Below are 27789 nucleotides of genomic sequence, written 5' to 3' on the forward strand. Positions count from 1 at the left end.
AGAGAAGTTGTGGAAGCCACCTCTATACTCAATTTTAAAGCCAGATTCGATAACAATATTGAACATCAGAATAGTTCAATCATAATTCAAGAGGCACAGCAAGGGGTGGAGGGCAGGGCATTAAGAGCAAGACCTCGCCTCCTCTTTAGTCTGTGAGAGGTAAGCACCCCTCTCCCCCATTCCCTCCACCATCCCCTCCATCAACCCCAACACCCCCTCCTCCCCCACCATCCTCTCTATCAACCACCAACACTCCCCTGCACCCCACCATCCCCCTCCATGAACCCCCAACACACCCCTCCTCCCCCACCATCCTCTCTATCAACCCCAACACCCCCTCCTCCCTCACCATCCCCTCCATCAACCCCCAACACCCTCCTCCTCCCTCACCATCCCCTCCATCAACCCCCAACACTCCCCCCACCTCTCCACCATCCCCCTCCCACATCACCAAGCTTTCACCTGAGGGAAAACATAATATTGGTCAAATAAGGACGTGTTTTCCTTCACCAGCATCCTTGACTCTCTGAAGCATCCTTCCTCTCATGACAGTGTTTAATGTATTTTCTCAACACAAATAATAGTGGTCGTCACAATAAACTATCTAAATAATAATTATAAAAAAACCAAAGACTATTATTAGTTACCATTAGTTTTTTATTATTAATTAACCCGATATTTTATCAGCCCTAATATTTGTATTAGTATTATTAACCAAATCATTATTATGTTATTATATTATTTTTGTTAATTTACTGCACTTAAAACCACTCTACAAAGCGCGTCGCAAAACCGGGTGCAGGAATTGCGTTCCGTTACAGCGGGGGTCTTAATATTTGTACGATTACAGACCTCTTATGTATTGCCCAGTGAATATATCTTAAACAACACCTAATCATGAATACTTAAGCTAGACATCAATGATATTTTTTGTTTTATATTACTTTGGTGCAATTTAAACCAGAAACCTGCTTTAACCGTAGTGATAAATGTGATAGTAAATTCTAATGTAGCAATTAATTGTTTTTAATTAAAGATTAAGGCCCGTAAGATCCCGTGATAGTAAATTCTAATGTAGCAATTAATTGTTTTTAATTAAAGATTAAGGCCCGTAAGATCCCATTATTTGGTTCATATATATATCCGGTAAAGAATATCCGGGTTATAACGATGATTGAACATCCGGCCGCGTCCGGTTGCGACAGTCTCATCATCAGTGACAACCGGCTTAAGAGAACGGTGTTGTCCTACATACATGTGGCTTCATATGTGTGTAGGACAGCATACATACATGTGGCTTCAAATGTATGTACATTGACTTCAGTGTTGCACATCCGGGTGGCGCTGCCACTCACAGGGAATCAGCCAGGTCCCGTAAGTACAGAGAACTGGATCACCACTACAATTTTGTCCCCATTGCTTCTGAGACACTCGGCGCCTAGGGTAAGGGTGCCACCAGTTTTTTTGAAGGAACTGGGTTCTAGGCTAATTGAAACAACAAGAGACCCAAGAGCTTCCAGCTTTCTTTTCCAGCGCCTAAGCTGTCGAGACCGATGCATTGAAAACTGCGGGGCCTTAATTTTTAGTATTACGCTGCAGATTTTAACTGATTAGTCAGAGATTACAATTTTTAAGCGATTGGTGATGTAATTCCTTCTTTGTCTCACATTTGTCAGCAAGATAGACATGTGAACGATACGTTACCTAAGACCAAAAATAGTCGTACTAGAAAATGGTAGCGGGTCGCGAAATTGACATACGGTCCCGTTTTCTGTTTTAGGTCCTCTGGCAGGGATAGCAGGGAGCATTTTAGTACGACAGTTTCTTGACGTTGGGAACCTTAGGCGGACAGGCTGCACAAGGGACTACCAGAACATATATATACACCACATATATCAATAGCAAATGGCCCAACATCTATGAAACAAGACAGCGAGTCCCGTGGGTCGTTTAAGACGACGTTAGCTGACGTTAGCCCCGAAAAGTGGTTGACATTGACCAAAATTAGACCCAAAAACTGGTACCGGAGTTGACAAGACCTCTGCCAAGACCTCCCCAGTTACTGGCCTGGTTTTGTGGTCGCCACGGTGCCCACTGGAACACTTTTACTTCTGCTGGAGTCTCCCATCGGCAGACCTGATCAACGACCTTTCATCTGTTCTGCGAAGTAGGGACCACATTCCCATTTCACTGAAGACAATCAGGCGAGACATCGCAGGTGGTTCATAAAGCTGCTTTCGTCCCTCAGTATGACAAGTGAAGCTTATGTAATTAATAATTTACAGACTTAGAGAATTACACAAATGACGGTAAGAAAAATCGACTTCGTTTAAACCCCCAAAGTCTCCCTCTTTATTAATTCGTAAACCCGAAAGACAATATAAAGGATCATACCAGAAAAACCGGTTTAGCGTTCTGGCGATAAAACCAAAAGAAGAGGGAGGTGGCGAGACCACAAGGACCAAAACTACTTTTGCAGGAGAAAGTAGTGAGTGAGAGGAAGGAAGGACTTGCGAGGTACCACCACCACCAGCCCTGGCACCCGTTATCGTGCTTGCAAGTCATAGATATCTTGAGGTTATCTTGAGATGATTTCGGGGCCTTAGCGTCCCCGCTGCTCGGTCCTCGATTTGCCTGGCCTTAGGACTACGAATCCCAAGCGCTGTCCACTCAGCTGTCAGGCCCCATAGATAGAAATTGCTTGCTTCAATTGCTTACAAGCAATTGAAATTGCTTGTATTCCTGTTCACTTACGCTTCCGCTAACCTCCCCCTTCTGCCTACAAGTCTTTTCCTCCAGATTCCCACATGGATTTTGTCATTATATTTACACTTGTGTAATTATGTTTACACGTGTAATTGTATGTTTTATGAAAACTGTTGTATGGTATTCTTCTCATAAGACAGCTGAGGGAAGGAGAGGGGACAGGGGGAGTACTGATGAGAGAGGGGAGGTGGGGGAAGAGGATGCTTAAAGGATGGGGGGGGGGGGATGCTGTGAAGTGGGAATGAACGGGTTGTAATTCTTGCGAGTTAGAGTATTCCCTAAGCGACGTTATCTAGAAATTACACAAACCATCAGGGACACAGCCTATTGACACCTTACTGCCGTGTCACATCCTGGCACCTCAAATGTGTATATAGCCTTGCAAGTGTCACCTTTGGCACCGACATTCAGCCATGATACCAGATTAGCGACAGGCTTCAGCAGCAAGATGGACGTCTGAGGCTGCTCTTAACCATCTTGTCAGTTCTCTGCTACCTTCCATATTCTTAGCAATCAGCTCCACGTTACTTTGACATAACCAACTACGTCTTATGTGCAGCAGAGAACACTTAATCACATTTAATATCACAGCTTCAGAATGTGTAAACAAACATAGGAAATGGACGCGAGATGACGAATGAAAAACTGGAGAAAGGTGGTAGAGATAACTAATGGAAGAGCTGTTGAACGGAAAGTGGATTGTTGAGAATTTGCAAGTGAATGGATAATGCTGGCGGGGAGTGGGCTGGTAGGTGAGTGGACCAGAGTGGGTTGGAAGTCGAGGGTGGGTTGATAATAGAGAATAAGCCATAGAGTGGGTTAACATTGGTTGGCAGTGGGCTATTTTCAGTGAAGTAATTTTCGCTGGAAGCGGCCCCGTACAACAGTACGTTTCGTCCCCAAACACCCTAATCGATCCATGGCATGTTCTATTGCATCGTCAATATCAAACATTAAATTTAGTTATATCCTAAGTAGAATATGTAATGACCCCTTGCATTAAGTTCAATTAGTTAAGCCATGAACTTGCTACTGGCGAACGGTAGCTTGCTGCAAGTGATACTTAAGTTGCTTTAAGTTACTCCTAACACGTTCAGAAGACTGGCGTCTCTGCAGCTCACGAAATAAAATATTAAAACATGGCTTCGTACCCATTGACAAGCGCTCCCTGATTAAAAAAAAAAAAGCGCGTTTCTCAATTGGGCTTAAAGCCTATCATCCTCTGGGGGTTAGTAATTACGGCCACAACAATAACTTTCTGACCAAACAGCAAGTAGTATTCTTTAGTCATGAACGTTATCCAGGACTAGATCAAACAATAGAGACACAAAAAGCGTGGGTCCATCTTTCAGCATATCTAACCCTGTATCTTGCTTGCTATGGTGTTTGCCTTAATAGCCTATCAGTCTTCGGAGGGTTAGTTAAAGCATCAAAATTCCTTATACAATTTAATCGACAAGAATATACGAGTCCCGAACGTGTTTTAACACTATGCGTATATTTATTAAGAAGAGAGGCCCGCCAACAAGCATAGCTATATACTATTTTGTTATTAATATAGCAATTCTTTCCTGAGTTAAAAGCCTAAAGTTTTGTTAAATCTTAATATTCGCACATATGGAAATTAAAATAATCGAAAAAATATTAACATTGCCTCATTTAATAAAAACTAATATTAGTACATATAATAACAGGCTCATCTAATACGAGTTATTATTGTTAGTAATAATTTTAGTTTTGTGTGCTGACATTAGGCTGACAAGAACCTGTGATACATGTAAGCTGACCTTTACACTCTACGGAGTATTGACATTAACCTCAACGGGTCAAGTAACGGTGCCTTAAATAGTGTATGAGAGACATCATTTAACTAGTAATGTGATCCTGTGGTAAGATGAATTTGGTTAACAACTGGAATTTTGTGACCTCGTTTTAAGACCGATAAAAGACGACACATTTAACGTCCAGTGCACGTTTCTTGTTGACAAGTCGAACCAGTAAGAAGATGTTGACCAGACCACACACTAGAAGGTGAAGGGACACGACGACTTTTCGGTCCGTCCTGGACCATTCTCAAGTCGATTGTGTGGTCTAGGACGGACCGAAACGTCGTCGTCCCTTCACCTTCTAGTGTGTGGTCTGGCCAACATACTTTAGCCACGTTATTGTGACTCATCGCCTGCAGTAAGAAGACAAATGAATGCTGCTTTGTAAGGCTATCTATAACTGGTAAGCGTCACTCTTTGCGACCCCGGTTTAATGTTTCACTGATAAGAGTGACAAATGTCTCTCTGACGCCCGTGATAACGACAAAGATTGCAACTGGAATTTCGTGACACATTTGGAGGAGTAAGGTGTGTAAACTTTGAGTGATGTAATGCCAGGTAGGGCTGCGGTAGGTAGAAGACCAGAATATAGGAAGGGAGAGATGAATATAAGCAGGTAGGGAGCGTGGTGGCGACTGGGAAAAAAATCGAGAGAGAATATATTAGAATCAAGGAAACAATAATTACAGAAAATGAAGAAAGCGGCAAGAGTGAGATAGGAGAAGCATGGACCATGGCCCGAGTTAGGAGAAGCATGGACCATGGCCCGAGTTAGGAGAAGCATGGACCATGGCCCGAGTTAGGAGAAGCATGGACCATGGCCCGAGTTAGGAGAAGCATGGACCATGGCCCGAGTTAGGAGAAGCATGGACCATGGCCCGAGTTAGGAGAAGCATGGACCATGGCCCGAGTTAGGAGAAGCATGGACCATGGCCCGAGTTAGGAGAAGCATGGACCATGGCCCGAGGTAAACACAACACAGTCTGGGAACACCTCGACCGCAAGCCTCAAGCGGTGTTGTCTCACCACTCACCGTGCACCCATCAACCTCCCTTTGCCTGGTAATATTTTCACTGTATGCAACACTACATTTCTCTCTGGCTTAATCCTAGTTTTGGCTTGAGCCTATTCTCAGTCCTTGCTTCACACACACGATTGTACGCCCATTTTATCCTATGCTTAGATCTTGCTTCACCCAATTTCACGCTTGCTTGATCCTGTTCCCAGTGCTTGCTTAGTTACTGGCTCGGCTACAGCCACTGCCTGACTCGTCACTATATCATCCACTGTTCAGATCATACTACGAGGTCTTGATTGCACTATTGCAGTGTTGTGTTTTCCCATGAACAATCCCGCCTCGTGCAATATATCTTGCCACTTCACGACTTATATTAACTTGTTCCATCTGCTGAAAAGAACTGTTGGATTGTATGTATGTATATATGCACATATTCCTTGTATATATATACTAAATGTAGCAGCAACCTTTTGCTCTTTCATTATTATTATCAGCAGCAGCAATAATGAAATTAATATTTACTGCACACAGAAATAGAAAATTACTACACACAGACTAGGAACGCGTCCGGGAACATCCAGTGCAAAGGTTCGAACCCTCATTAAGGCCCTTGTGGATTTGTTCATTTAATATTACTAGTAATAAGACGACCATCATGCAGAGTTCTCTATAACAAAGGTGACAGTTGAAGGTCTCTCTGCCAGGCCGGACATAGGTAATCACACTCGGTAAATGATTACCGGTTCTCTCTCTCTCTCTCTCTCTCTCTCTCTCTCTCTCTCTCTCTCTCTCTCTCTCTCTCTCTCTCTCTCTCTCTCTCTCTCTCTCTCTCTCTCTCTCTTTATCTTTCTCGCTTCAAGTTCTCCTTCCTGCTGAGGCCAGCGAGTCGAGGCAGCAGACAAAGGGCCTTTTACTTGTCCTGTGGAGGTCTCGTGTAACTGTAAGGACCCGCTCGGAGGATGTAGGTCGTGGGGTCAAACCAGGTGCGGGTCACGTCCCAACTCTCAGCCTTTTACTTTCCTGGGTCTTGCTGGATCACCCTTGCCGAGGGGAGGTGGGAGGGGGGGGAGGGAGGGGGATGAAAAAGTGTTGGTCAGGATTGTGGAGAAAGGGGGAAGGAAGAGAAGAAAGGAAATTGATCAGCAGGGAATGAGGCAGAGACAGGACAACTGAAACAGGGATCCAAAATAAAATATGTGAACATGACCAACAGATGAAACACGAAAATCGTATTTATCCATATCATTGCAGGCAGGAGTGACTGGGAAGGTGTTGCAGTGGATAGTGGACTACAGTACCTAAGCAGCAGAAGAGAGTTACTGTGAGGGCTGAGGTCTCGGAGTGGCGAGATGTCACTAGCGGAGTCCCACAGGGTTAAGTTCTCGGATCTATCTTGTTTGTCATTTATTTCAATGATCTTCCAGAGGGATCAGACTCCCTCCTCTCAATATTTGCTGATGAGGCAAAAATTGCGAGGAGGATTAAGACAGGAAAGCAGCAAGATGGTACAAAATGACTTAGACAAAACCAAAAGAATGGTCTAACAAATGACCACTAGAGTTTAACTCAAGTAAATGTAAAGTAATGAAACTAGTTGGAGGGAGGAGAAGGCGGATACAAAGTACCAAATGGGAGATGAAATCATTCATGAAGCAGACAGAGGGAAAGACGTAGGGACTGAAATCACACCCAAACTGTCTTCTGAGGCCCACAACAAAAGGATATCACCAGCGGCATACGCGAGGCTGGCAAACGAAAGAAATGCCTTTAGAAATTTGCCTCAAGGCATCATTCAGAACCTTATATATCACATACATCAGACCAATCCTGGAGTACGCTGCTCCAGCAATATGCCACCAGATTTATTCCAGAACTTCAAGGTATGAGTTACGAGGAAATGCTACATGAATAGAATCTCAAGTCGCTGGAAGACAAAAGAGTTAAATGAGGCATGATTACCACATCCAAAATTATCAGGGGAATTAATATGGTAGATAAATACAAACTATTTAGCACGGTTGGTACTCGTACAAGGGGATACAGATAGAAATTGACAACCCAAATGAGCCACAGAGACATTAGAAAGAACTTTTTCAATGTCAGAGTAGTTAACAATTGGAATGCACTTGGGAGGTGATTTGGTGAAGGCAGACACCATACAGTTTCAGATGTAGATATAATTAAGCCCAATTGGCTCAGTAACCAGTAGACCACTCGAGACGCTGGACCAAAGAGCGAAGCCCAACTCCCGCAAGCACAGTTAGGCCAGTACACAATGTAACAAATCTTCAAGGCGGACTAAAGCGCCAATAAATAATACAAAAGAAGCAGCAAATAGGAAGCGAAGAAGAAGACCAGTAAATAATACAGAAGAAGTATAAGATAATGATAACGTTTTTCATCACACCTCGCCCGACCTCCCAGTGGTCTCACTCTTGGTCACTTTCACCCACGGTGTGGTGTAAGTTCCTCCATGACACCCAAAACGCAGGCCTGACTCTCCCATTCACACCCATGATTAGTACCAACAGACTCCTTGAGTACCAACAAGAGTCTAGTCGAGTTCTTTCCGAGCCGTGTCAAGCAGTGAACCAAAGTCATTAAGAACTAACCAAGAGTTGTCGAGTTCTTTCAGAGTCGTGTCGCCCACCGAGTATCGTAGCAAAATATCGTAGTATCGTAGCTAATATTAACAATAGTAAAACCAATTCTTGCGCTCCTATATTTATCTCCATGAGTTATAGGTACTATTGTAGTATTGTACAAAAGTACCTATAACTATAAATAGTACTAGATTTAAAACAAACACAATAGAAGTCTATATATAGTGTTCAGAAAGCAACTCCGACGTAACTTTTACCCTCAATGTGAACCATATCAGTAAGCGGTCGCTTTATATCTTTGGAAATCATTGGTAACCCAGACACCCCGAGCGTTGGTTGAATATCAAGGTCAACAAAAAACTCGGTGTAACGGTGGTGGGCCGATTTCGTCAGAGCCGCGAGCCTAGAATAACGACAGTCGACCAGTGGCGTCATACATTAGTCTCCCTCTTATTGTTCCTTCTCATCTGACCACTTTCTTTGGCTGAATATTATGCCTTTTTTTTCGCTGCACACTTTATATATTTTTTCCAGCACGAACTCTATTAAATGACGTTCAACACTTACGTAGACAAAATTGCAAACCACTTGAGCTGCATTGGTGTTTTTTGCGGCATTTTCTTAAACAAATACAAGGGTAGAGAGGCTGATTTTCCATAGCTGTTGTAACATGTTGATGATATCCCTCGAGCATATCTTAATTTACTGTAATTATTCTCAGTTCTTCATAATTGAGAAGTGGTGCGGTTATGCTGTTCAACACATTAAGTCTGATATTTATCCTGCAAAACTTGATTCAGTTCTAATATGGGAGTGCTGGTGGTCGTAGCAGCAGCAGCAGTTGGAATGCCAGCAGAAGTGGGACAGGTTTCATCAGCAATAATCGCAAATTGAATCAATCAAGACAGCATGGGAGGCAGTAGTTACGGGGAATTATGTGGTTGACTTATTATGTCAATGGGGATAACAATCGTATATAATGATTATTTTCTTTTCACCAATCGTTCGTATGGTTGGTGCCGTGTAAATAATACCTTACACACAGAAGGTTTCGTGATCTTTCATAGGCTATATCTGCTATGTCTCGAGACTCAACCTTCCACAGAGATGTTTTCATGTCTGATGTTTAAATGAATGTTGTTTGTTGTTTAAGATTGGCTACCTGGAACATAAAGTTCCAAGTAGCACGGGCTACGGTGAGCCCGTAGTGGGCTTATAAAAATGAATGACATAAGGAGCACAGATTGTATTCTCATCTTAAGAGCTCCATGAGGCTCTTGAGTAGAGCTGCATATCATTCTAGAATTTGTCTTAAACTAATTAGTATGCTAGCACTTAAAGCAGCCCTTAAAATATTGGGACTAGTTATAAAAAGCTAGTTAGCATACTAGTCTTAAACTTAGTATTTAAGTCTTGAAGCTAGTTAGTGTACTAATCTTAAAGCTAGCTAGTATACTAGTATTAAAGCTAGTTAGTATACTTTTATCAGGCTACAATTAGTATACCTGTATGCTTCGTTGAACAGCATTTTATATATCAGCACTATTCATATAAATTTGATTAAACAAAAGGCGCACACAAAGCGAGATTAAACTTCACTTCAACGAGAACGCTATCCACTTAAAACTTTTACATACTATTTTACAAATTTATTTTGCCCCCCTGGCGATTAAAATATACAAACAAAAGTAAACATTATGAAAATCCCAACGTCTGCAGGCATCTTGAGACAACCTCTGAGATTGGATGGAGGGCATTATTCCCTTCACAGACGAATATATAGCATAAACACCTATTTTCAGTCTAGATTTCCAGTACATAGCCTCGTCTTCGTTGAATATAATCCCGGAAATTCGACACAATGCATTTCCTTCGCACAGGACACAAATGATGAAACATACTTGTAAATTATCCATCTGTGTGTTTCGTACGAGTAACGAGGGAGAAAATATGATGGATGTAATGTAAAACCAAAGCAAAAATCCAAGTTTGTGTGCCACGGAGAGAGGGGGGAATAGCATGAGGCTGGTACTTACGCCAAAATCCTCATGTCTGCGCGGACGGCTACCTCCGAGTGAGCAGTCTCCCAGCATGGCGGCGTTTATATACCGACCTTCACTGTCTTTACCTGCAACACCCTTCTTGCTCTCTCTCTCTCTCTCTCTCTCTCTCTCTCTCTCTCTCTCTCTCTCTCTCTCTCTCTCTCTCTCTCTCTCTCTCTCTCTCTCTCTCTCGTCCCAGTGGGCATAATATCAAAGATTGGCTCTAATTCGACGACGATAATTATCTTTGAATTGTCGTTGCTCTTGGATATTGTGTCCACAGGGGTATTATTCAATATTATTAACAATATTTTTGAATTACCGTTATATTTATAATTGTATATAACCCCCTTTCGAGTTTTATATGTATAGAGGTATTCCCCTGTACATGTAAAGCATTCTCAACTTTTTTTTTTAAGGGTTTGGCCCCCAATGGCTTGCCCAATATACCTCCATTATTCCCTTAGCCAGACAGTCGAAATCATTATTGTCACCAAAATCAGTATGGCAACAAAATATGTCAATAATGAGGTTTTATTTTACTTGTGGATTTTTAGGAATAGAACTGTTGAAAGAAAAACATAAGGATTTTATATTATAGAAAATCGGTAAATAAAAAATACAAAAGCTAGCTATGACTACTGAGATTTTTCCTGTTGTTTTTGTACAATCAAAGTATTGATTGTTACTTGTAGTGATAATAAATTTATTTCTAATACTTTTTAAAATTGTTCAGGAATCGAATCCCATACCCTTAAGGGTATGGGATTCGATTTTTAAATGGTAAAGAACACCTGGTATAGAGGGCGAGAGTAATGGGAGGAATACAGGGCGAGAGTAAGGGGTTGAATAGAGGGAGAGAGTAAAGTAGAAGGAAATGAGACCTGCCATTAATTAAGCATATGTTTTGGATAATATGGAGAGTCGCCGAAGTAGTTACCTTTACTAATGTGTAGTATTCACATTACGAGGTATTGAGGAGAGCCAAGCCACGCCACTAATTGAGAGGTGGTGTTTAATTCTGTGACACACACACACATATATATATATATATATATATATATATATATATATATATATATATATATATATATATATATATATATATATATATATATGTTTTAATCATGGGAGGAAATTATCAGGGAGAAAGCACCAAGCCATTACGACTATATAGCACTGGGAAGGGGTCATGATAAGGATTTGGAAATGGGGCGGGTGTAGCATTGACATAAGTTTGTGTATTATTATTAATGTTTTCATCTCATCTTCACATGACAATACGAGTCATACTTTGAATTCTCTCACTCTAATATATATATCATAATTTGCCTTCCCTTTTCATATAACTTAAATTTTATAGGAAATTTAATCAACTTACCCCCATCTGTTACATGGGGGGAGAGGGGGGGGGGCTGTGAAGTGAGTTTCCTGTACAATTAGCACATCATTCTAGTACGTCCTGTAGGTAGCAATCTCGCCAGACTGGTCTCGTCATTGTAGAAAAAGTGAAATAGGAAGTATAGCCAAACCTGATTCAAATGTCCATTACGAGTAACTTTGAAGAGTTGCTAAATATATTTTAAATTAAACATTCGTCTCATATACTAACATAAGACCTGATTTGAATTTTACACACGTGATCCCACACATGTGTTAAGGGATACTGAGTTTCAGTGTGCAATATAAACTAATTTATATTTAAATGTTAAGGCATATCAAAGCAAATTGAAGCAGCGACTTGACCTCAGATTGGATCAAGCGTTGACCTCAGAGCTAATCAAGTTGACCTCAGAGCTAATCAAGTTGACCTCAGAGCTAATCAAGTTGACCTATGAGCTAATCAAGTTGACCTTAGGGCGGGCCAAGTTAACCTGAAGGCGGGTCAAGATAACCTTAGGGCGGGTCATGTTGACCTCAGGACGGGTCAAGTTTACCTCGAGGCGGGTCATGATGATCGTAGGGCGGGTCATATTGGCCTCAGGGCGGGTCATATTGACCTCAGGGCGGGTCAACCTGACCTCAGACCGAGTCACCGTCGGACAGTTAACCCGGACAAAGACCACAAATACTTAAAAGACTACACACAGAAATCACAATAGCGTGATGCATCAAATGAACAGCTCAGCAGCTCGAAGCTCGTAGCTCAGTCGATAAAGGTAGCGTCTGGGATGATCTCGGACGTAGGTTCGAATCCTCGTCACGGCCCTTGTGGATTTGTTCACTAAAAAGACTACTAAACACTTGGAAATGCGTCAGAATCCTACGAGGCTACGGGACACATGAGGTACGGTACCTGCTCCTTCGGGACCGCTCTTAACACAAGGAGGTCTCCTGCCAAAACCTTTCTAACAGCATCTTCACGACCTTGCCAAACCGGGTGCTTTCAGTCGTACACTGCAAATCCTTATTAAATACTTTGGAGGTTGATTCAGTAAATATTGTCGGTGATTACACACCTACTTATTACTATTTTCAAAATATTTGAAATATTCAAATATTTTAAAAAATATATCATAGGCTTGCATTTCAACATAGACTTTTATCTATGATAATAAAGCGACCTTGCAAGGACAGGATGTGATAGTTAAACGCTTAAAAAATAAAAGAACGTGCCTTTTAAGGAAGATTCTTATTAACTCTAGTACAATTTTTGTTTGTCAACAAATATAGGCGTTTGCCTGGGAATGGCTTGTTTAGGAGAGTTCACAAATTTTATTTTGTCTGCTGCTAAGCTGAACTGACTTTCTTTGTATGTTAATTGAATTTTATTTCATATTTTTATTAATTAAAACTCATCAAGGTTAATATTAAAAGCGTTTATCATTAAAGATAATGTACGGTGAAATTCTTTTGAGAATTTGAACTTTTCCTCGTTCTTTTTAGTGAGAATTTAACTTTAACTTTTGAAGTAACAATATCTATTTTAATTTAATTATTTACCATTTTAAAACACTAACAACTATTCAACTGTATGGGATAAATTTAATTAAATTTTAGTGTAGAACGAAAGCCTAGCATAATCCTAGAAAAGCAGAGGGCTAGATTTGGCACGAAAACCTTTATTTTTTTAAATTTTGCCCCGAGGGGCGAGTTTATTGGGCAGCACCACTCATCCTGTGAGTGGACATATCGCCATAGTGACAGTATTGGGCAGCACCACTCATCCTGTGAGTGGACACACCGCCATAGTGACAGTATTGGGCAGCACCACTCATCCTGTGAGTGGACACACCGCCATAGTGACAGTATTGGGCAGCACCACTCATCCTGTGAGTGGACACACCGCCATAGTGACAGTATTGGGCAGCACCACTCATCCTGTGAGTGGACACACCACCATAGTGACAGTATTGGGCAGCACCACTCATCCTGTGAGTGGACACACCGCCATTGTGACAGTATTGGGCAGCGCCACTCATCCTGTGAGTGGACACACCGCCATAGTGACAGTATTGGGCAGCGCCACTCATCCTGTGAGTGGACATATCGCCATAGTGACAGTATTGGGCAGCGCCACTCATCCTGTGAGTGACACACCACCATAGCAGCATGTACAACACCCCCCCCCCCCCCTCCAATAGGTAGAAAACCCGCTGGGTTGTTCATCCTGTCACTTGTACCCAGACACAGCTGGGACTTGCTTAACTGTCTCAAGTGAACAGCTCCTCAAACAAGAAGATTAACATTTGTCAACCCTTAAAATCTTACGTTATCTTACGGGTGCAAAATGAGGGGAATTTTTTAAGAACAGTATCGATATTTGACAAATAGTGTTTTCCTAACTCAAACAATATGGGGTTTATTATTCTACACATATTTCTAATGTCTCTCAGGTGTTCACATTCTCTCAGGTAGTGGTCAAGGCGGTGTCCGTCAGTCTTATCACAGATTCTGCAACTCCGCTGCTCAACTGTTGTTTCCATTCCGAATCTCTATGGATATTTGTATCCAAGACGGATTCTTGCTATTATAACAGGAAACTATTATATCAAGATTAAATTAGAGGATTATATTTGTTGAACAACATTGCAACGCAGAATTATGTTAAGATGACAAGAAGGAGACCTCAACTTTCAGTAAGAAAAGGAATCCACAGAGAATGCAAAACTGTTAAAGCCCATAGCTTTAACAGATGCTTCTGGGTAGATAGATCTTGGAATATCTCTTCGATGAATATAGTTGGCCATAAGCAAAGGTTGAATGTCTTTGCGGTTTGAGGGAAGTAGAGCCTGAACCCGTAGGACGATTCAGTGCTCGGAAGACGAAAGCTTCTGTTGATAATGTTCACAGTGGACGGTCTTGACTTTGCTTGTAGAAGGAAAGCTATGCTTGACAACGCTCCTGGAGGAAAACCTTGCTTAATTAACACCACGTGCGGAAAGAAAGCATTTGTCTGACAGATATTATGGACTGTGACCGGGTCATGACCTGGTCAAGCGTGTATCCAAGCTGAAGTTGTTAAGAAACTTGTTTAAAGAAAACCCTGTCTGCACATCAAGGCTCACTACGGAGTCTAGTTAAAAGATAGACGTTCGAGGCAAAGGAGCAGTTACTAAAGAGTAGTAACAATTGCTGTTGTTGTTTGAGTTTCGCTACCTGGATCAGAAAGTTCCAAGTAGCACCGGCTATAGTGAGCCCGTAATGAGAGTAGTAACAAGCTAAACTCAACAGCGCTCGCTAGATATTGATAAACAACGAGATAAGGTAACTTTTTTTTGGCAAATAAGATTATATGTATGCCAACATTACCGAGAAGGAATTGAAAACGAGGTGTGATAATTACATAACCGCAACGCAATATTTACATTTTTTTTTGCAATTTTTTGTATTTTATTTTTAACGTTGGTTGCGTCGTGCTTGCTGGGATAACATGAGATAAATTGTGGAATTTGTATTTTAATACTGAATGGTAAGGAAAGTCTAGAGAGGGGAGAGAAAGAGAGATCAGGAAGTATCAAATGTCAAGGAGCAACTGAACGTGACCCCTGGAAACTCTTGAGGTGGTGAAGGCAGTGGCATGATAGGCAGGGTAGAATGGCATGAGAGGCATGATGGGAAGGACATGGGAGGCAGGATGGTATGGTATGAGAGGGCAAGTGAGGTTTAGAGGCATTTGTAACATATGGTTATTTAAGGATAATTTGTGTACTATGGAATTCTATGAATAGAAAGGAAGTGTTCCATGTGGAAAGGCAGCGTACCATGGGTAGAGGCAGCGTACCATGGGTAGAGGCAGCGTACCATGGGTAGAGGCAGCGTACCATGGGTAGAGGCAGCGTACCATGGGTAGAGGCAGCGTACCATGGGTAGAGGCAGCGTACCATGGGTAGAGGCAGCGTACCATGGGTAGCGAGGCAGCGTACCATGGGTAGCGAGGCAGCGTACCATGGGTAGAGGCAGCGTACCATGGGTAGCGAGGCAGCGTACCATGGGTAGAGGCAGCGTACCATGGGTAGAGGCAGCGTACCATGGGTAGAGGCAGCGTACCATGGGTAGCGAGGCAGCGTACCATGGGTAGAGGCAGCGTACCATGGGTAGAGGCAGCGTACCATGGGTAGAGGCAGCGTACCATGGGTAGCGAGGCAGCGTACCATGGGTAGAGGCAGCGTACCATGGGTAGAGGCAGCGTACCATGGGTAGAGGCAGCGTACCATGGGTAGCGAGGCAGCGTACCATGGGTAGAGGCAGCGTACCATGGGTAGAGGCAGCGTACCATGGGTAGCGAGGCAGCGTACCATGGGTAGAGGCAGCGTACCATGGGTAGCGAGGCAGCGTACCATGGGTAGAGGCAGCGTACCATGGGTAGAGGCAGCGTACCATGGGTAGCGAGGCAGCGTACCATGGGTAGAGGCAGCGTACCATGGGTAGAGGCAGCGTACCATGGGTAGAGGCAGCGTACCATGGGTAGCGAGGCAGCGTACCATGGGTAGAGGCAGCGTACCATGGGTAGAGGCAGCGTACCATGGGTAGCGAGGCAGCGTACCATGGGTAGAGGCAGCGTACCATGGGTAGAGGCAGCGTACCATGGGTAGAGGCAGCGTACCATGGGTAGAGGCAGCGTACCATGGGTAGAGGCAGCGTACCATGGATAGCGAGGCAGCGTACCATGGGTAGGAGGCAGCGTCCCATGGGTAGAGGCAGCGTCCCATGGGTAGAGGCAGCGTACCATGGGTAGCGAGGCAGCGTACCATGGATAGCGGGGCAGCGTACCATGGGTAGGAGGCAGCGTCCCATGGGTAGAGGCAGCGTCCCATGGGTAGAGGCAGCGTACCATGGGTAGCGAGGCAGCGTACCATGGATAGCGGGGCAGCGTACCATGGGTAGTGAGGCAGCGTACCATGGGTAGAGGCAGCGTACCATGGGTAGAGGCAGTGTACCATGGGTAGAGGCAGTGTACCATGGATAGCGAGGCAGCGTACCATGTTTAGCGAGGCAGTGTCCTATAGGGGGGTACCCTACCTTACCATGCAGCAAAGCAGTGTACCATATAAGATACTTCTCCAATGGTATGAAGTATAGTTTACAAAAAAAGGTAAGGCGGGCAGGTACCACAAGGTCAGGGAGTACAGTCGTGAAGTATAGCTAACAAACCCAATCATCCGTACGATTGATTGATTGATAAAGATTAAGCCACCCAAAAGGTGGCACGGGCATGAATAGCCCGTAAGTGGTGGCCCTTTTGAGCCATTACCAGTATCAAGAGCTGATACTGGAGATCTGTGGAGGTGCGACTGCACCCTGCGTGACGGGAGATGTCTCCCGTATCATCGGTACAAGACACTCAACCCTATATAATAGCTAAATGGCTTCTCACACACTAGGGGCTATTCATGCCCATGCCACCTCTTTGTGATGGCTTAATCTTCAACAACACGCTTCTGAACTGATTGATTGATGAAGAATAAGATACCCAAGAGGTGGCACGGGCATGAATAACCCGTAAATCCTTCTCACAAAAGCCTCTTTGGTGACTTAATCTTGCATGAATGGAGGGAACAGAGGTGGGGAGAGACGCCGGCTTGATAATGCCTCTCCCCCCCTGCCTCCTGCCCAAGGCAACTGGACCTACATGGAGCAGGAAACACAGTAAATGTCATCTGTTCAACATCTCGCTACCCTTCACAGTAAGATGTGGAGCGGATGAGGGACCCAGACGCTGGAAATAATGGTAGGATACTGGGCCGTGTGCTATTTACCCCCGCCTTACTGTAGGTAACCTTCAACAAATATTTCCTGTTTGTCTTTAAGATTACAACCTTAATTTTAAACGGTAGGTTTAACAGGGGGAAACAGAGATATTAGGCATACAAAGCAGCGGTGGAAGTAATTGATAGATTAAGACAGGAAATTCCCTGATGGGAAAAATAGAGGAAGCATGAAACGTCCTTGGCGGGGCGGGAAGGCAGGCCGGATATAGCCTAGTTCAGCTCTCAACTTTATGCCACAACATTCCTGTAGTTCCATTATGCCCAATGGGGCTCGTATTTTTGTTATTAGTTGCTTGAATATTTATTAATATGGTCAGCTTTATTAATGCAATGGAATGTAACTTGTTAATGTTCCTTGATTCTTAAGAACAGGGAAGAATTGTTAGTCTAACGGGTACTAAGAATTATCCATTGCTGAATTTTAGGTTAAAGTATGTCACATCTTCTAAACATCCATCCATATATATATATATATATATATATATATATATATATATATATATATATATATATATATATATATATATACATATATATGTATATATATATATATATATATATATATATATATATATATATATATATATATATATATATATATATATAATATATATATATATGTATGTATATGTATATTGTTGAATATGACCGAAAGGGTAAGATTAATAATTCTAACACGAATCTTCTCAATATTTCTTACGTTCTTCTTCACTGTCGAGGGTAATTGATAAATTAATTCTCCAAAATTCATTCTTTATTACACACAGAGATCACAATAACGTAATGCATCAAATGAACAAATCCACAAGGGCCGTGACGAGGATTCGAACCTGCGTCCGGCAGCATCCCCGGATGCTCCCGGAGTCACGGCCCTTGTGGATATTTTCATTCTTTATTCCTGATCTGATGCCTGAACGCGTTTCGTAATGCTTATTATATTTTCAAAGACTTAGTTTACACATAAAATTCTTATACTCGTTTTGAGTGAGGTGACAAAGATATGACAGAACACGAAACAATGGGTATGAGAACATAAGAATGGAAGTAACTGCAGAAGGGCTATTGGCCCATACTTCCTCTTGCTGCTTCCATGTTGATTCTTGAAGTGGGTAGAATATAGTTGTGGATTAATTGGCTGTTGATTGCTGGTGTTGACTTTTTGATGTGTAGTGCCTCGCTGATGTTGAGTCTCCTGCTATCGCTGTATTTATCAATGATTTCTGTGTTGCTTGTTAAGATTTCTCTGGTGATGGTCTGGTTCTGAGAAGAGATTATATGTTCCTTGATGGAGCCCTGTTTGTGCATAGTTAATCGCCTAGAAAGAGACGTTGTTGTCTTGCCTATATACTGAGATCTTTGGGGCTTACAGTCCCCAAGCGGGCATGTGAAGGCATAGACGACGTTTGTTTCCTTCAGGGCGTTCTGTTTGATGTCTGGGGAGTTTTCATGAGTAGGTTGGCCGTTTTTTGTTTTTTTGTAGTAAATTGTCAATTGTATCTTCTGATTTTTGTCTGAAAAATTCCCCCCAGACACCAAACAGAACGTTCTGAAGGAAACCAACGTCGTCTATGCCTTCACATGCCCGCATGCAAATTCATATATAATATTGGCAATATTTTGAATTGTCTCTATTCACTGGATACAGTCTCTATGTGTACTAGTCTGTCAGTGATACATCTCCCAGACCAACCGAATTGGTCTAGTTGTGTCCATTCTGCCCCCGACCTATCCAGTGACTAGCCAGGTCTGGCAGTCTAACCGAATTACACAATACTTCCATGATTCCAAAATACTTCCGAATTACTTTTGTAACGGAGCTGTTATCAAATCATCCCGTCCTTCTAGGGTTTTAGAACGTAAAGAAACTGGCATTTTAAAGTGTCCTCTCCTAACCTTCCAGAGGACCCAAAACAGAAAACGGAACAGTACGTCTACTTTCGCGAGCAGCTACTATTTTCTAGTACGACGATTTTTAACCTCAGAGTATACGTCAAAATGCGACGTTCTATTAGGGGGGCCGGGTTGACCAAAGAGCCTGCTGTTATTAGTTATTTTGTATATATTTTACAACAGGTAAGTACGAGGAGAAATCCCTAACCCAGTATGAGTGTATAGCATATTTACTAGTGAAATATAGAACATTTCTGCCCATCTAATATTTGTGTGTCATACTATTTAATGGTATACTTGTTTTTTTTCCAAAATCGTCGTTTTAATATATTTCAAAATGAGAATTATATGTTACTGAATTATGTTCTTTTAGATTTTATGGTTATGGACCGAGAGTTTGTACAGATGTTTCAAAAGTCTATATCGTTTAAACAATATAAGCCTCTCTCTCTCTCTCTCTCTCTCTCTCTCTCTCTCTCTCTCTCTCTCTCTCTCTCTCTCTCTCTCTCTCTCTCTCTCTCTCTCTCTCTCTCTCTCTCTTTCTCTCTCTCTCTCTGTCTCTCTCTCTCTCTCTCTCTCTCTCTCTCTCTCTCTCTCTCTCTCTCTCTCTCTCTCTCTCTCTCTCTCTCTTTCTCTCTCTCTCTCTCTCTCTCTCTCTCTCTCTCTCTCTCTCTCTCTCTCTCTCTCTCTCTCTCTGTATATATATATATATATATATATATATATATATATATATATATATATATATATATATATATATATATATATATATATATATATGTTCTTGGCTCCTAACCCAGGATGTTGGGTTCAATCCCCGAGCGGGACTGAGACGGTTGGGCACTTTTCTTTTAGCCTGGTACCTCTGTTCACCTAGTAGTAAGATAGGTAGCGGGAGTTAGGCAACTGTTGCATCCAGGGAAGGTCAGTAGGTGGCCTAGGCCTAGAGGAGATAGGCTTCCTGTCTCTTACAACGGGAATTAAATGCGCAACCCAGTTTTACGCTAATGATTATTGGTTAGGAGTTAAATTTGTTTTTGTTTTAGACTGGGTTATAACCTAACTTAACCTAACCTAACCTAACCTAAGCTAACTTAACCTAACCTAACCTAACCTAACCTAAGCTAACCTAACCTAACGTAACCTAACCTAACCTAACTTAACCTAACCTAACCTAACCTAACCTAACTTAACCTAACCTAACCTAACCTAACCTAACCTAACCTAACCTAACCTAACTTAACCTAACCTAACCTAAGCTAACCTAACCTAACCTAAGCTAACCTAACCTAACTTAACCTAACCTAACCTAACCTAACCTAACCTAACCTAACCTAACCTTGGCAGTGTTTGGCGTCTTGAACCGTATAAATAGTATATATATGACAAGCAAAGTTTTGATGCCCCGACAAATACGAATTCGCGCGTTTATGGCCTTTTTGGCATCGTATGGTAAACGACCAAACCATGGGGCCAGATTCACGAAAGCACTTACGCAAACACTTACGAACCTGTACATGTTTTCTCAATCTTTGGCGGCTTTGTTTACAATTATTAAACACTTAATGAGCTCCGAAGCACCAGGAGGCTGTTTATAACAATAACAACAGTTGTTTGACAAGTTTTCATGCTTGTAAGCTGTTTAATAAATGTAACCAAAGCCGTCAAAGATTGAGGAAAGATGTACACGTTCGTAAGTGCTTGCGTAACTGTTTCGTGAATCTGGCCCCTGGGTTCTGGGAAGTCACTAGGATATGAATTCCCTCACAAATTGTGTATATGAAATCACAATGAAGCTAAAGGTCAGTTAGCTGTACGATCTGGGTTTTTTTTCGTCCTAGCGAACCGGTTGGTGGCGTAAGTAGCTCACTGACGAGTCACTGGGGTGTCTCCCCCACCATTGTCCACCCCCTCCCCCTCATACTGCTGTTCACTCCCACACACACCTGCCACAACACGACAGGTTCACTCCTGGCCTCAGACTACGCCCACACCTGGCTTCACACATCACCACAAACATCTGGTGTCAAACCCTTCCGATTCCCGTAACTGTATTCAGTCCCCCAACGCTTGGTTCATTCCTGGCTTCTGACCACACCCTTACCCCGAGTATATCTGACTTCAGACTCCACCCCACCCTCGCCCACACCTGGTTTCAGACGTTTTCCCTCCCACTCTCACACCTGGCTTCAGACCTCACTACACTCATTCCCACACCTGGCTTCAGACCTCACTACACTCATTCCCACACCTGGCTTTATAGACCACCCCACCTCATGGGTTCAGACGCCATGTCATCTCCACATCTGAGGTTAGGTTAGGTTAGGTTAGGTTAAGTTAGGTTAGGTTAGGTTAGGTTAGATTAGATTAGGTTAGGTTAGGTTAGGTTAGGTTAGGTTAGGTTTGGTTAGATTAGGTTAGGTTAGACTGGCATCAGCCCAGTTATGGCACACTGCTGCTAACTAGTCATAAAGTATTACGACCAAACAACCCAAATTACTAAACTAATTATCTCTGTTCTTAGTTAAAAATAGATTACCATAGATGTTCTAAATGAAACTGCAAGCTGAGCTGTTCTAGGATCAGCTAAGCCTGTTCCTAGAAGCTTTATTTAGTTGTTTAGCATTTTATTAGCTTTCATTAAGCGTACATTTTATTTAGTGCTGGGTTATAAATGTTAGTTGCTGGAGGCAGCTGTGTGCCAGAGCCTTAATATAGTCAGCTGACTTGATTTTACGCTTATCTACGAATTGATTGAACGTTGTTGTTTATTATTTGCTACCTGGAACAAAAAGTTCCAAGTAGCACGGGCTATGGTGAGCCCGTAGTGGAGTTGTGTGAGTGAACGTGTTCCAGTTATGAGTCAGTCTAGAAATGAATGATCGTTGGAGTGGTGATGACTGAGCATCTTGTGTTGTGGTTGGCTTGTATACCAGAAGAACTAGAAGGATCTTGAGAACATTGGTATTATACATAACAATAAGTCCATCAACATTTTTCTCTTGTTGAAGGCGCTAATGTACTACCCCAACCCGTTATCGCACTTGCTTATAGTCAATATTGGCTTATTTAATAAGTGCATATGTGACATACTAATTGATTGTGAATATTTTAGTTTACCTTGAAAAGCTTCATAGAAAACACCGACCTAACCTAACCTTCTTAGTATGTTAAGATAAGCATCTTATTGCTTCTTATTTACAATTATTACTTAACCTATCAACGGTATAGGTTAAGTTATAATTGTAATTAAGTAGCAATAAGATGCTTATCTTAACATACTAAGAAGGTTAGGTGAGGTTGGTGTTTTCTATGAAGCTTTTCAAGGTAAACTAAAATATTCACAATCAATTAGTATGTCACATATGCACTTATTAAATAAGCCAATATTGACTATAAGCAAGTGCGAGAACGGGTTGCAACCCCAGTCCAACCAGAGCGGGTCAAGATTAGAGATGAGTTCTCACATGGTTCTCTGCCTTGTTCAGGGTTCGAGTAAATGATGGGGTGCAGAGGCTATACAGGAGAGTGCTGCATACTCGAAACGGAAGGGAACTAGTGCTTCACCTAAGGTTTTGCAACCCCTGCTGTCGCGAAGGGTCGGTTAGGAGCCGGTCGGCCGAGCGGACAGCACGCTGGACTTGTGATCCTGTGGTCCTGGGGTCGATCCCAGGCACCGGCGAGAAACAATGGGCAGAGTTTTTTTCACCCTATGCCCCTGTTACCTAGCAGTAAAATCGGTACTTGGGTGTTAGTCAGCTGTCACGGGCTGCTTCCTAGGGGTGGAGGCCTGGTCGAGGACCGGGCCGCGGGGACACTAAAGCCCCGAAATTCTCTCAATATAACCTCAAGAAGGGGCCTTATGAAGGGATGTGCCTTAGTTATGTAGATTTCTTGGTTGCTTTTCTTGTTGGGTTCAGCATATGACTCTTCATGGTCACTATAGAGTCTAACCTCATCCCCAAATGTCTACAATTACTTAACACTTTATCCTCCACCCCAGAATCCTTCTGGGGTGAGGAATTTTCTGTTGCATATTGGCTTGGGGACCATTCCGGCTTCTTCCCACAAATGTTACTCACGTGACCCCTGCATGTGAGGTGATTTGATGAAATATCTGTGTCCAAAAAGATAACACAGAGTGCTATTGGGAATTAGGTTAAGGGTCTTATGAATTCCAATTCTTTTAAGAGTCGTTGTGGCCTAGTGGTGAAAGTACTGGACACGCTAAGGTGCTTGGAGACCCTGGCTGTCTGGGTTCGAATTCTTTGAGTTCGAGTTTCTGTTATATATATATATATATATATATATATATATATATATATATATATATATATATATATATATATATATATATATATATATATATATATATATATTTTACCACCTTCGGCAGTGTTGTTAAGGCCTATAGGCTCAGAGAAGATGATAAAATGTCTTCAGATAAATTGTAAACATTTTTCTGTGAAACAGTATGGCCATTTTCCGTCTACCACCTCTATGGTAGCGTTTGGTTACTTGCCAAAGGTATATAATATACAAAGCCATTACGTCACCTATTTTTCCCTATCACAAACCTAACATGAACATTATACAGTTAACCACCTCCCCGAGCACCACAGGGACCAGACCCGTGGCCAGGAGGCAGGAAGCATTTCCTCTCTGAACCGCAATGCTAAGGCGCTAGAATAAGAAGCGTGTCGTTCAGGGAGCTTTAATTATCGTAAATGATGTAGTTGCTGCGGACGTCTTACGTGCTGCTGTCTGTACGGGCATGTAGACCTCCAGCGTTATCTTGAGATGTTATCTTGAGATGATTTCGGGGGTTTTAGTGTCCCTGCGGCCCGGTCCTCGACCAGGCCTCCACCCCCAGGAAGCAGCCCGTGACAGCTGACTAACTCCCAGGTACCTATTTACTGCTAGGTAACAGGGGCATCAGGGTGAAAGAAACTCTGCCCCATTGGCGGAACAGAGACTGTCACAGACAGACAGAAGAGAGAGAGACACAGCCTCAGACAGACGGAAAAGAGACAGTCACAGACAGACGGGAGACAGCCACAGCCACACAGGAAGTCTAAGACCCCAGACGGCCTCCTTATCACAGCACTACATATATTATTAAGATAACTGCCTAACAGGCCCAGAGTCAGGATATCACAGATGGCTATCAAGGATGGACTACAGTTTAACTACAGTTACAAGACGACTCTTGTGTTTTTTCTCCTCAGTTGGTCGCTCCCTAAAAGATGAATTGATGTTGCAACAGAAGCTGTCAATGAAGTCATTATATAATATATATATATATATATATATATATATATATATATATATATATATATATATATATATATATATATATATATATATATATAAATATATATATATATATATATATATATATATATATATATATATATATATATATATATATATATATATATATATATATATTACATATACATATAATTCCCGTTGTCGGGGACAGGAAGCCTGTATTTGGCCTGTATCGAGGTCCCCCCCCCCCTCCCGCCGTCCCCCAAGGTAGAAGTACTGACCCTCCCCAGGGTGTAACTTCACAACAGTTACCTAACTCCTGGGTACCTAGTTAGGTGAACAGGTGCATCAGATGATAGGACACGTGGCTAATTATTTCAGTCCCCCGCTAGAGGATGGAATATGTCGTCTGTTCGTCTAACATGCATAGAGCCATTTTCGGTTGAATTAAATAGCTAAGGCATAAATATACTTTGGCTATTTAATTGAACTGAAAATTGGTTGCCAAAGATGCTAAATGTGCTGCTTAAATCACTCTCTACAGCCTAATGTGAATTCAACCGAAGTCACCCGAATTGAATTAGGTTGAATTCAATTAAATTCAACCGAAATTGCTATTAGGTGTGTGGTCAGATCGTACACAAGACAATTCGATCAAACTCGTTCCAAGTTGATTAAAACCATATATATATATTTTTTTTTCTTACGTTAGGATGAATTAACTCCAGGTTAGGCTCGGTTTGGTTAGGTTGGAATGGCTTGGATTACATTAGGTTGGTTTGCAAATCCGTTCGAGTAGCTAACGGATTTGTTGGTTACTTGTGATTTATCCGGCCATTTGTGATTTATATATCCGGCCATTTGTGACTTATATATATCCGGCCATTTGTGACTTATATATATCCGGCCTTTTAGCCTCGATTCGTAGCCTTGACACGCATGAATGTCAAGGTATTGTATATTTATACAATTGTATATTGTATATTTATACAATACCCAACAGCACGGATACTACCGTCTGTTGTATAAATGTATATCCCTACTAGTACAAACACTCTCAGCCTGCTAACAGGAGTCACAAGTCGGTTGGTCATGGTTATCTTGAGGTTATCTTGAGATGATTTCGGGGCTTTAGTGTCCCCGCGGCCCGGTCCTCGACCAGGCCTCTACCCCCAGGAAGCAGCCCGTGACAGCTGACTAATCCCCAGGTACCTATTTTACTGCTAGGTAACAGGGGCATAGGGTGAAAGAAACTCTGCCCATTGTTCCTCGCTGGCGCCCGGGATCGAACCCGGGACCGACTGTACTCACCAGTGTAAACAAATACTGTATCGTCGATACAGTGGTCTGAAAGGGGGGTACTGTAATATTAATTGTACATTCACTTTAACTTAACATTAACTTATATAGGTATATCTTTCTATATCCGATATAGGACGGAACAGGTTTACCAAGTAGCATCATGGGAACACTCTCACTAGGAAGCTTCAAGTGGGGGTTGGATGAGTGGGAATGGTTGGGTAAGTAGATAAGTGTGACTGGCTGGATAAGTAGATGAATGGAAGTGTTGGGTAAGTAGACGAGGTGGAGTTTGCAGGCGATGAGTCACAATAACGTGGCTAAAGTATGTTGACCAGACCACACACTAGAAGGTGAAGGGACGACGACGTTTCGGTCCGTCCTGGACCATTCTCAAGTCGATTGAGGTGGAGTTTTTTTTTATTATTATTTTTCTACCACAGACGTGGCCATGGAATGGTTGGATATACACAAAAGCTCCCTCGTACGGGCAAATATAAGCCTTTTGCAGATGCGTTTATTATAGAGCGTTTCTAACGAGAGCTTAACGATGTGAGTTGAAGCTTGAGACATCGGGGGGCTATCTTGAGGTTATCTTGAGATGATTTCGCGGCTTAGCGTCTCCGCGGTCCGGTCCTCGACCAAGCCTCCTTTTTGTTACACACCCTCCAGGAAGCAGCCCGTAGCAGCTGTCTAACTCCCAGGTACCTATTTACTGCTAGGTAAAAGGGGCATACCAGGGTGAAAGAAACATTTTGCCCAATTTGTCTCCGCCTCCACCGGGGATCGAACCCGGAACCTCAGGACTACGAATCCGAAGCGCTCTCCACCCAGCTGTCAGGCGCCTAAATAGGTGATAGGTGCTAAATATAACGGGTGGATAGTTTACAGACACCTATGTCACAGCTTTGGTCATGCGCGGGTTCGATCCCGGGCGCCGGCGAGAAACAATGGGCAGAGTTTCTTTCACCCTGATGCCCCTGTTACTTAACAAGAAATAGGTACCTGGCAGTTAGTCAGCTGTCACGGGCTGCTTCCTGGGGGTGGAGACCTGGTCGAGGACCGGACCGCGGGGACTCTAAAGCCCTGAATTCATCTCAAGATAACCTCAAGATGCCAAGCTTGGGAACAGTGGCGTACCCTAGGGTACTCTTTTGGGTCCGTTGTTATTTAGATTATACTTAAACGAGCTACTTTGCTTTTGTGACAGTCACTTATTTACGAATTTGTGTTACAAATTAACACGTTTGTTTATATTTAAGTTGCACTCTTAAGTTGCACATAGTGAGGAGAGAGAGCTTGGCAAATGGTGAGAATAAATGCTGGTTGATTGTGGTGGTTGACAGCTATGGTGGTTGGTTGGTGGTCGTTGACCGCTATGGTGGCTGGTTGGTGGTGGTTGACAGCTATGGTGGTTGGTTGGTGGTCGTTGACCGCTATGGTGGCTGGTTGGTGGTGGTTGACAGCTATGGTGGTTGGTTGGTGGTCGTTGACCGCTATGGTGGCTGGTTGGTGGTGGTTGACAGCTATGGTGGTTGGTTGGTGGTCGTTGACCGCTATGGTGGCTGGTTGGTGGTGGTTGACAGCTATGGTGGTTGGTTGGTGGTCGTTGACCGCTATGGTGGCTGGTTGGTGGTGGTTGACAGCTATGGTGGTTGGTTGGTGGTGGTTGGTTGGTGGTGGTTGACAGCTATAGAGGCTAGTTGGTAGTGGTTGACAGCTATGGTGGCGGGTTGGTAGTGGTTGACAGCTATGGTGGCGGGTTGGTAGTGGTTGACAGCTTTGGTGGTTGGTTGGTGGTGGTTGACAGCTATGGTCGCTGGTTGGTGGTGGTTGGTTGGTGGTGGTTGACAGCTATGG

General features: G+C 42.8%; 2 protein-coding genes across 2 annotated transcripts in view; both read right to left on the minus strand.

Moving 5' to 3' along the window:
- LOC123745868 (proteoglycan 4) overlaps positions 1-10307 on the minus strand; it is a 54359-nt gene extending 44052 nt beyond the window's left edge. Inside the window, exon 1 of the mRNA XM_045726959.2 lies at positions 10250-10307. Within this exon, the coding sequence (XP_045582915.2) occupies positions 10250-10263 (14 nt within the window). The 5' untranslated portion in view covers positions 10264-10307. The remainder of the gene's footprint in view (positions 1-10249) is intronic.
- Positions 10308-10789: 482 nt separating this feature from the next.
- The window catches only part of LOC138359056 (flagellar attachment zone protein 1-like), a 37360-nt gene continuing 20360 nt past the window's right edge, over positions 10790-27789 (minus strand). Inside the window, exon 4 of the mRNA XM_069317750.1 lies at positions 10790-10820. Within this exon, the coding sequence (XP_069173851.1) occupies positions 10790-10820 (31 nt within the window). The remainder of the gene's footprint in view (positions 10821-27789) is intronic.

This window comes from Procambarus clarkii, chromosome 88 (assembly GCF_040958095.1).
Source record: "Procambarus clarkii isolate CNS0578487 chromosome 88, FALCON_Pclarkii_2.0, whole genome shotgun sequence".
NCBI lineage: Eukaryota > Metazoa > Arthropoda > Malacostraca > Decapoda > Cambaridae > Procambarus > Procambarus clarkii.